The 12,148-nt window shown below is 40.5% G+C and overlaps 1 protein-coding gene across 1 annotated transcript in view; it reads right to left on the minus strand.

Moving 5' to 3' along the window:
* Positions 1-12,148, minus strand: part of MAP3K7CL (MAP3K7 C-terminal like) — a 95,334-nt gene that overhangs the window by 21,766 nt on the left and 61,420 nt on the right. Inside the window, 1 exon segment of the mRNA XM_063640647.1 lies at positions 5,245-5,306. Within this exon segment, the coding sequence (XP_063496717.1) occupies positions 5,245-5,306 (62 nt within the window).

The following is a 12,148-nucleotide window of genomic DNA, read 5'->3' on the forward strand; positions in this document are numbered from 1 at the left end:
CTTATCAGACTCTGTTAGTTCAGTGTGTACCACAGAGACACCTGTCACTGTCATCTCAGATTAGATAGGAGGACTTCAAGGAGGGATTGAAGCTATTGCTCAATTTGGTTAAAAAAAAAAAGTCATATTGTTCTCGAAGCACCTTGGCTTAATGAAAAGAAGAGGGCATCAGAACTTCTATCCCTAACTTAAAAATCCAAGGAGATGCTTTTATTTCATTTTACATGAATAAAAATAAATTACTTATTCTTAAGTATTTCATTCAATAAATAATTTCACCAGAGAATGAAATTTACATTAATTGAGCAATTATTTTGTCAAGGACTGTGCTAGATCTACTCGTTACCATATTTAATTCCCACAACAATGTGAGATTGATATCGTTATCTCCACTTTGCAGTTGAGGAAAGTGAGCTTTCAAGAGAGTAAATAACATGCTGGAAATCACGAATTTAGCTGAGATCCAAATCCAGGCCAACCCAATGCTAATGCCCATGCTTTGGTCATTGTCATTCTCATTAGTTATCATGTCCTCTCCCTGACAATAAAACATATTTCTCATTCCAATGTAGTTAAGACCACGTTATAGCATAGTTTTGGATCATGTGTGAGTCAAATCATGGTTCCAAAAACGTAACATGCTTAAGCAGTAAGACAGGCTTGGTCTTGACCCAAACCCTGGGACCATGAAAGGACACCACCATCTTTTAGAACAGAGAGAGACAGGTCAAACAGAAAGAAGCTGAGACCTGAAGAAAAGTAATGGCTGGGTGTGGTGGTTCACATCTGTAATCTCAGCACTTTGGGAGCCTGAGGTGGGTAGATCCCTTGAGCCCAGGAGTTTGAGACTAATCTGGGCAACATGGCAAAACCCCATCTCTACAAAAAATACAAAAATTAGCCAGGTGTGGTGGCATGCACCTGTGGTCCCAGCTACCCAGGAGGCTGGGGTGGGAGGATCACCTGAGCTCGAGGAGGTCGAGGCTGCAGTGAGCAATGATCATGCCACTGCACTCCAGCCTGGGTGACAGAGCAAGACTTTGTCTCGAAACATAAAAAGGAAAGAGAATAGTGATTTTTCATTCATTCTTAGAAATGGACATAGAATTGGGCGTCCTTTCTTTTGACTATATCATCTAAACTAGCTCTACTCAAATACTTTCCCTGATGGGCATGGGAAATTTAGAAACCTAGTCCCAAGAAAGGAATCTGCACAAATAGAACTGATCTTCCACCTACCCCTGGATGGAGGCCCAAGGCCCACAAATGAATGTTATAAAGAGATGTTCATTTTAACACCTACCTTCTCCTGCGGTCTCTTGCTCAATATTTTGCATTAATAGAGACATCAAGAGAAATGTTTTTCACTGCTATTCTTGCACAAGGCTTTTTTTGGCTTCTGTGAAAATAGAAGCACTGCAAATTACATGCTCAAACATGTCCACATTCTTGGCAAAACAACAGAAAAATCCTGGGGGTCAAATTAGTGACTGAGTGTCTACCAAATAGCTATTTTATAGCAGCATTTTATAAACTACCAAAGCATGTGTAATGGATATCAGAAAGTCAGAACAGATTTTACAAGGTTATTCTATAACTACATTATGGCAATCTTGCAAACCAGAAACAAACAAAAAAAGTTTCCACCTATCAAAGTAATTTAAGCAGCCTGTATGTTCCTTAAAAAGCATAAGGGAAAGAGGGGAATAGTAAACGTATTTAGACCAAAATTTGGCCTCAAGTTTCTCATCTGTAAAGTGGAGACATAATAGTTAGCTTACTAATTATTGCAAGGATCAAATGAGATCATATGTAGGGAAACACCCCTTGCCTAATAGGTACTCAGTGTGCTTCGGTGGGATTTAAATCCGAGGTTTTGCAGAGAATGGGGCTGACAATACCTAGCATCATCTATTTTCCACCAAGAAAATGTTTAAGTCTCTGATAGAGGTAATCAAGACTCAGTTCATTCTCAAGCAAATAGTTGCAGCCACAAGGCACTTCAGATGCCTTTGTAACCCAACTTCTACTCTTCCATAGTGGATGATGATAGACGATAAAATTCCAACAGCCATTACTGTGGGATGAAAGCACACAAGACTGACTATAAAGATGGCCTGCTCCGTGTAATAGATTGTTCCTTTTGTACATAAAGCATTTTCACTGCTTTCAATACAGAGACTTCCTGCAACAGAAGGCTTAAATGTATATGCTTGTGCTAAGCATAGAAATAAAAATCTGTTTTTAGATGTCATTTTCTATTAGATTTCTCCTCCCAACCATCATCGTCTTGCTGTTTAGTCACTCACACCCTGGAATACAGAATAAAGATAACAGGCAACAGCTCTAGACATAGGCAACCCTACCCAAAAGCCTTGACAACCGATAAATGTTTGTAACACTCACTCCTATCCTTCACTCAACAAACAAGCACTTACTGAAATGTGTTTAGTTGTATTGCTGGTAATACACTCTCCATTCACAAAGAGATAAAGCACTATCATACTTTAAGGGGGAAAAAAATCAAAACCCTGAGCCAGAAACTACCCTCTCAACTGCCTAATTCCTTAAAGATCAATGAAGATGAAATAGTTTCATTGGAATAAAATGATTAAATAGACTTAATTCCTAATATATGTCAAGTGGAATTAAAGCTATAAAATTCAAATGGACCTGGCAATGCTTTAACAGAAAAATTATCTGGATAAATGCCAGAGCTACTGTGAGTCTTGTGGAGAATGATCCATGACCCAGAGAAGACCATTAAAGTTCCCAAAGGAAAAAATTTTGTTCCAACACAAAAAAGTAGAATTAATGATCCATAATTTGATGAGAGAACAATAACTTGAATATGCTTTTAGTGTTTTATTTTCAAAACATGTTTACTCCTTATTTTCACCTGATTTCCATGATAATAAAATAGTTTTGACATGACCATAGAATAAAGAGGAAAAAATGTGAGTAGGGGAAAAAATAGCTATTAGGTTGGTGCAAAAGAAGTTGTAGTTTTTGCCATTACTTTCTTTTTTATTTTTTTGAGATGGAGTCTTGCTCTGTTGCCCAGGCTGGAGTGCAGTGGTATGATCTTGGCTCATAGCAACCTTCAGCTCACTGCAACCTCTGCCTCCCGGTTTCAAGTGATTCTTCTGCCTCAGCCTCCCTAGTAGCTGGGACTATAGGCGTGTGCCACCACACCTGGCTAATTTTTGTATTTTTAGTAGAGATGGGGTTTCACCATATTGACTAGGCTGTCTTATCCACCCGCCTCAGCCTCCCAAAGTGCTGGGATTACAGGTGTGAGCCACAGCACCTGGCCAATGGCATTACTTTCAATGGCAATCCCAGTTACACCACCAGCAGCACATAGACACAGAACCTAAGCAAGAACCATCACTTGCAGTGTGAACAGACCAGAAGAAAATGCAGGCCAGGTGCGGTGGCTCACGCCTGTAATCCTAGCACTTTGGAAGGCTGAGGCAGGCGGATCACTTGAGGTCAGGAGTTTGAGACCAGTCTGGCCAACATGGCAAAACCCCGTCTCTACTAAACATACAAAAATTATCCGGGCGTGGTGGCACATGCCTGTAATTCCAGCTACTAGGGAGGCTGAGATGGGAGAATCGCTTGAACCCAGGAGGTGGAGTTTGCAGTGAGCCGAGATCACATCACTGCACTCCAGCCTGGGTGACCGAGGGAGACTCTGTCTCAAAAAAAAAAAAAAAAAAAAAGGGAAAGGCAGAGGGACGGCTGAATTGTTCTTCATGCTGAAAAGAAGAGATATTGGTAGGGGTGGGGAGGGAGAGACTATGGTTAGATATTAGAAGCCAGGAGAGCTGGGTTGAGAACCCTGCATGGAGGATAGAAAAAAGAGGGAGATGTGATGGCTGATAGCTAGAGAGGAAATTTTAGGGGATGACAGAGCTGTTTTGACAGCTGTGTGGTGATCAGTGTAACCCTCCGAACTCCTATACAATTTTCAGTAATACCTACATAACTGATAATGCTCTGTTGAGCAGCTTTCTGTTGGAAAGCTAAGACAATGCCCAGGACTGCTACAAAGGTGAGAATGAGGACTCCTCCAAGCGGCCAGGTCACACCTGAGTCACCCTCAGTTGGTTTTTAGAGACCACCCTGGCAGTAGAACACCAGCTCTTCAAACCTGACCTGGTTGCTCCCAGGTTTTTAACACAGTGCTCTGCGAACTGAGGTAAGAACAGAAGCAAACAAAAAGGAACACTATCTTGGCTTGTGGAAGGGCTCATTCTTGGTTCTTCTTCCACCTCTGTTGAGGGCTGCCCAGGAAGAAGAATCCCAAACTCAAATGACCCTAGGACACCAGGCACACACACAAATGGGAAAAGCTGCTGTGTATAAGATAATAGGGTATGTCAGGGCCTGTTGGGAACTGGAGGTTACAAATCTCTCCTAAAGGCTTTCAAAATCAATATTTAGGAGAAAAAAGTGGTGACCAAGAAATGTCTGTGTACAGGATTCAAGACCCCTATTGGACTTGCCTAAATGTGACTACAAAGTTAAGTATTCAAGAGAATGGCTGGCCCAAGGCCAGTATCCAGGTATTTTAGACAGAACCTCTTCTGAAAGCCATTTTTGCCTGGAATCATCACGGATAATCTAAAGAAAATTAAAATGTGATAAATGAGCTCCTTTCAAATAATTCTGATGTATTAAAATATCTTTCGACAGATCACTCAGAAACTACATATACAAAATAATTTGTCATGGGTCCAACAAGTCAATTTTCAGAAAGTTTAAGTTAAAATAGTTATATTCCATTAAAAGTTGTCAGAGAACTGGGGAAGGGGCAGGGAACAGAGAAAGGAAGGTTATTCCAAAGTCTTGGCAAACATGGTAAGTTTTCTCTGCAGAGTTTAGCACTAAATCACTAACCCCAAACACAGCCAAAAATGCAATGACCTAGAGACAGCCATACCGAAGTAGAGAAGGGACCCGTCCTTTTCCCAGGCTCCAGAACTCCTTAAAAATAGGAGCCAGGTTACACTATAAGCACTTGCTGTCCTGGTGCCATAGCCAGATAACCAGACAGGGGCATTCCATGAGGGCTTCAGCCTGACTTTGGAGCTCTAGAAATGTAATCCTTGACGACTTCAAAGTCCCACATTCTGGGTCCAAGTCAGTCTCCCCTAGTCAGGCCACTCTCCGCCCAGCTCGCTATACTTTATGACACTAAGGAGGAAAGAAGAGAGACTTTAGAAAAATCCTTACCTGTAGCTGCTGGTCTAATTCTGGAAAGACCAAAGGAATGGAGTCTTCAGGGGGTGTATCATCTAAAACAAGGAAATAAAATGATTCTTCACTATGGAGCTCTTTCTTGTAGGAGAGGTGTCCTTGGACTCCCCCATAGTTAGACCATCAGTATACACTGTTTCATTTCATCACTTCAGTTGGGGACAGACAGAATGTAAAGGACAATTTTGCTCGTCTTCCCTACACACAGATGCATGGAGAGCTTAGGTCACCTGAACAAAATTTTGCAAGCAAATATCAGAATCCTTAAATGTCCAGGCTGGCAGCTCTCCAATTAAGAAGGACTGCTTGTCTTTCAATACTCTTACATTGGCCAAAACCAAAAAATATGATATGAAACAAAATGCTTTAACAAGGTGCTAATGAGGTGGCCAGAATGACTTTAATGGGACAAGAGAACATGTTAGTGAAAAGTAGAAGCATTCGTTCTGCTCTGAATGACTCCAAGTGGCGCAAGCTGTGATGGTATTGCTGTCTGCTCCTACCACAAACCACACTAACAGGCAGTTAACCAGAAACTCATTCTGGGTTACAGTGAGAAGCAGGCAGCAACCCAAATGGGGCGTTTCTTTCCAACACACCAGGCAGCACTCTACCCTGCGGCAGAATTCACAGCTTTGTTAGGGAGCGCCAGAGCCCAGAGAGTCCCGAAAGACCTCCTAACTCGTGCTTACGTTGACTGATTGGCAATAGGCAGCTGTTGCTGGATCGGAAGATGCAGTTCTAAGAAGCATTTGAGGAAACCTGACCAAAATATGGGTCAAAATATCCAAGTCACCCCCAAATCTCTTCAAGAACATAGTGCTGACCCAGCCTTGGTGCTAGAAAGCAGAACTTCCATTATCTCCAGGTACTCTCTGGCTCTAAGGTCCATTGGCCACTCATTTCCAATCCCTACCCCAGTACATACACAGTACACATATACATGCAGTACAGGTACAGTACAGATACACATACAGTACACCTACATATACATATATAATAGAGATACAGTACAGGTACATATACAGTACACATATACATACAGTACAGGTACAGTACAGATACATATACAGTACACACATATACAATATAGATACACATACAGTACACATATACAAACATATAATAGAGATACAGTACAGATACATATACAGTACACATACATATACAATACAGATACAGTACACATACACATACATATATAATAGAGATACAGTACAGATACATATACAGTACACACATATATATACAGTACAGTTAGATTTATACAGTACACATATATATACAGTATAGATACAGTTAGATATATACAGTACACATATAGATACAGCACAGATATATACATACACAGTACACATACATATACAATACAAATACACATACAGTACACATACACATGTATAATAGAGACAGTACAGATACATATACAGTACACACATACATACAGTACAGGTACAGTACAGATACATATACAGTACACACATACATACAGTACAGGTACAATACAGATACATACACAGTACACATACATATACAATACAGATACAGTACACATATATAATAGATACAGTACAGATACATATACAGTACACATATATATACAGTACAGATACAGTAAGATATGTACAGTACATATACAGATACAATACAGATACATATGCAGTACATATACATATACTGTACTGCATACATATACGCAGTACAGTACATATACATATACAGTACATACACACATACAGTACACAAACACAGTGCAGATACATATACAGTGCATATATGCATACAGTACAGATACAGTGCATATACTACATATACAGTACACTTATACATATAGTACACATACACATACAGTACATATACATATATAGTACCTATACATATATACATTTACAGTGCACATACGCATATACAGTACACATACTATACATACACAGTATGTATGCAAAATACAAGGTGAAAAAATAATTTAAAAACCAAAGCTATTTTAAATTATAATAAAGCAAGAAAAGATAACAGTTTTTATGTTTTCATAGTCATCACCGAATTTCTTGATAAAAACTTGTTGGTGTTCTTTTTGAACTAGAAGAAGTGACATGGGCCACATACAATGTGGAAACAAGTATCCTCTCCCAATGCGCTGATAGTACAGTCCAGAATAAAATGCAGTACACAAGGCATTTCTGGCATCTAAGGCATTGAAAGCATCGAAGATAATCACCAGAAAGATAATTTAAACAAGCATGGTATTCACTTTGAGCAAACCCCTCAAGGGTCATATCACTTAATAGTCTCTGGTATATTTTAGTCACGAGTAGTATAACAATACTTCCATTTAAAAGTAGTTTAAAATAATGACAATGCATCACCAAATTTGAATCTGTTTTATATCTGCTCCTATGCTAGACAATGGCTGTCCTCAGATTCAGTGATATCACTTAACTTTAGCTCACAGAACACATAGAAACTGAGAAATTTCCCAAGCCTCTTGCTGCAGGTTAGAGGACAATCTTCAGAGGAATTGAGATTCAGTCCCCAGGCCCTTTGAATGCTCTACTTAGACTAGAAGTGACAAATTCTGCCAATTACTGTGCCTTGTTAAATCCACTCCAACATTTGCAAAGAATTGGACAAAAGGCAGAAATAATGCACTTGTCACCACTGAACCTTTAGAGGTAGGCTTCATTATAAAACCTATGATTTGTGAAACTGATTTTGGTCTTAAGTGCATTTACATTCACTGCAGTACAAGTTTAATAACCTAGACATCACGACCATTTTAGCTCATTGGGTCCAAGGCCAGAATGATTTGGCAAAGGTAAATGGGAACATACTATACTTGTGCATCCCAACCCTAATAATCATAGACAAGCAGGCACTTGTTGGAAGGAGAAACCACTCTGTAAAGTATGAGAGCAGCTGAGACATTCTAGAATTCTAGAAGACAGCCAGGAATGAACCTCAAGGCTTCCTGAGACTTAATCAGCCTTGGCCCCTGTGAAGTCACACTCCGTCCTGCTTAATTACTAAAAAAAAAAAAAAAAAAAAAAAAGTTATCCATTTACTTTACTACAGTAATGTAAATAGCAAACACCTGGTATCAACAGACTTAATGAGGCCCGTTGTGGAAATCTACGTCCTTATTTATAGTCACACCATGTCGAGTCACACATATGTGACCATACTGATAAATTTACAGATAAATAAAGTAGCTTCAAATTGGACTCCTTGAGTTGAAATAAAAGTCTAAGTGATTAACACAGAAATCAACATACAATAGATGTTTTAGAGAGTCGAGCAAAATAAAAAGTAAGACTTTTGTCAAAGAACGGATCAAGTTGGATTAACCCAAGCAGGAAATAGCAGTGGAAACAAGAAAACCAAAGACAGATGTATGAAGCCTACCACGTCTGAAAGCCAGGCCTGTATTTCACTGTTTGATGCCATCTGGTTTAGCTGGCATCCCTACCAGCCAGAAATTTCAGGGCTTGTGAAGCTGCTTACAAAGCTGCCCCAAGTTGATGTGTGGTGTGTTTACTTTTAAACAGTGGCTGCCTTCTTTGACTGGTTTTAAAAATAGGCAAATATTCTAAAAGCAGGATGATGAATCACTGGATTGGGCCAAAAGGAAAGAAGGAAAATGACTCAGGCTGACTAGTAGCACAGCTGTTCCAAAAACATTTGGCTGAATCGTTGTAAAACATTTTGACAGTGATACCGGATCGGAGTTCCTGACAGCAGTTAAGTTTGTTTTGACAATTCCAGAAGCATAAAGTAGACTGTACAGTAGCTGTACAAGAGACCCTCTAAGCAAATGTAGCTTTTTTTGAAAAAAAAAAAAAAAAAAAAAAGTTGCTAGATATGTTCATAATGGGACAAAATCACAGCACAAGTACATTTTTATTAAAATCTGTTTACCAATTATTTATTGTGCAAGACTGGGACTGAGACTTATGCAAATTGGCAGATCACTTTATCATATTTTTAATGCATTAAGGAAGTAATTTGAAGGCTTCTTCTTCAAAATGGCACCATAGACTTACTAGACCAAGCAAAATGTATCCTAAGAAACTTTTTAAAGGATGAAATATAAAGGAAAGAGGAGGAAAATTTTTTATATAAACAGATGTTCACTGCCTGTTTGGCAAATACAATGTGACTAAGCCAATGTCCTTAAGCTAGAACTTTCTTATTGATAGCCCAACCATTATGATGTACCATAGTACATTTGATGATGGGCTCTTTTCAACATCTACTGAGCAGCTGTTGGGTTGGTTTCAGGATTATTTTGTTTATAGATTCCCTTCAATTGTCTTCTCTGTGTTTCTCCATAACTTGAATAAATAGGACACATTGGGTCTGTAATCCAAATCCTCCCTGTTATTTAGCAATGAGAGCTAGCAATCAGTTAACAGAGAATATTGAAGCTGGAAAGGGCTAGGCAACCATCTGGTCCAGCCCCCTCAGAGTAGAGCTAAACACAAGGACCCCAAAAAGGGAAAGAAGCCACCCAAGACTCCATGGTTCGTGGCCGTGTAAGACTAAGGGGTGTTCCCCAGCCCTGGGCTCTTTCGCCCATACCACTCCGCTCTTCTTCACTTACTAGTCCATAGGTTCTCACACTTGTATTTCATGAACCAGTAAAATTTTCCCTAAAATATTCTGGCTGGGCACAGTGACTCATACTTGTAATCCTAGCACTTTGGGAGGCCCAGGCGGGAGGATCACTTGAGGTCAGGAGTTCGAGATCAGCCTGGCCAACATGGTGAAACTCTGTCTCCACTAAAAATACAAAAATCAGCCTGGCATGGTGGCACATGCCTGTTGTCCCTGCTACTTGGGAGGCTGAGACAGGAGAATCACTTGAACCCAGGATGCTGCAGTGAGAACCGGAGGTTGCAGTGAGCCAAGATCAAGCCCCTGCACTCCAGCCTGGGCAACAGAGCTAGACTCCGTCTCAAAAAAATAAAATTCCCTAAAATATTGGGAATTATGTCTTAAGAGCATCCAATTTTTTACTTAGCTGGTGAAGATGATTCAAAAATGACCACCGGATATCATTAGTATCCCTTTATGACAGAGAGAACATTTCAACACCAAAATCATAAGGCAATCATAGAGTAAAGGAGTGGCCATTATATTAGATACATTTAGATTTACAGATAAAAATAAGCATATACCCAAAACACCTCACTGTTGTACCCTTCTTTCTTTCTTTATATCAGAGGAGTGAAAACTTCATCAAAGCCAGACCAGGTTTTGAGAACCACTGTTGTAAACAGCATCTTCACTGGGTTTTACAATCAATCATCTCCCCCTCCCACTGTGCTCCCCATCGTAGACATAACTGGGGTATAAGTTGAGAAGCCCTAAATCCTTGTTTAAAAGTGTTTAGGTTGGGCCAGGCACGGTAGCTCATGCCTGTAATCCCAGCACTTTGGGAGGCCAAGGTAGGCGGATCACCTGAGGTCGGGAGTTCGAGACCAGCCTGACCAACATGGAGAAACCCAGTCTCTACTAAAAATACAAAAATTAGCCAGGCGTGGTGGCACATGCCTGTAATCCCAGCTACTCGGGAGGCTGAGGCAGGAGAATTGCTTGAACTCAGGAGGTGGAGGTTGCGGTGAGCCGAGATCGCGCCACTGCACTCCAGCCTGGGCAACAAGAGCGAAACTGCGTCAAAAAAAAAAAAGTGTTTAGGTTTCCACACGGAGAAGACCTCAGGAGAGGGAAAGCCATGCCCAGAGGACATTCCCAAGCCCACTCCACTCCCCAAGCAGAACACAAGAGGCAGCCTTGCCCAAGATCCACTGAATTTGTTGACATTTCCTGCAGTTACAGCTGACTTAATGGGCATTGGACCTATGTGATCACACAGAGCCCTCCCTCCAGATGGGCCCCACGCTTAATTTAATGCTCTGCTACAGTGTCTTGAATTTCTTAACAATTTTTGAATGAGGAACCCTGCATTTTCATTTTGCACCATGCCCTGCAAATTATGAAGTCGATTCTACCTGCAGTATGACCTCTGACTGCTGGTGTCCTGTAAATTGTCCTGCAGGTCACCAGGGACAAACTGACACTTACAAGGCAAGTGAATCTGGGTAGTGGCTTAAGTGCTGAGGCTCATACAGAAACTTTCCTGGGAACTGTTTGCCTATGAAGGCTCCTAACCACTAAGAACACAACGGGTCAGTACAACGTTCAGTAGGACACAGACTTGCATTTGAATCTCAGATTGGCCACTTTTTAACTGGTGAATGCAAACAATTGGCATAATCTTCTGGAGACTCAGTTTCCTCCTCTGCAAAATGGGAAGGGTATTACCTGCCTCTGAAAATTGCTATTGATAAAGGAATGTATATGTCAATCACTAGCCTAAAGCCCAGCACCTAGGAAATAACCAGTAATAATAATGAATGCTTAATATAATTAAGTTCACTTTTCATTCCCTTTCACCATAAACCCGACCAAAGGAGTAATGTGGAGACAGGAGAGCTGTGTGTGTATATATGTGAGTAGTGAAACTTTTTCCTCTAACCCATGTCTATTCTATCAAGCTAAACTTCTGAGATGGGGAATTATTCTTCATCATCTGAATAATACAAAGGCAACACACAGGGTTAAGGTCACTGACTGTAATTACTGAGTTCTCCCTCTGCCACTTAAGAGAGATTTCCCTGATGCAGCCATAACCTCAGGTCTTGTGGATTTACTCTCTTCATTTAAATCTGAATTTAAGAATCTTCTGTCCAGGTGCAGTGGCTCATGCCTGTAATTCCAGCACTTTAGGAGGCTGAGGTGAGAGGATTGCTTCAGCCCAGGAGTTCAAGACCGGCCTAGGTAACATGGCAAAACCCCATCTCTACAAAATACAAAACAA

This window comes from Symphalangus syndactylus, chromosome 5, assembly GCF_028878055.3.
Source record: "Symphalangus syndactylus isolate Jambi chromosome 5, NHGRI_mSymSyn1-v2.1_pri, whole genome shotgun sequence".
In the NCBI taxonomy this organism is placed as follows: Eukaryota; Metazoa; Chordata; class Mammalia; order Primates; family Hylobatidae; genus Symphalangus; species Symphalangus syndactylus.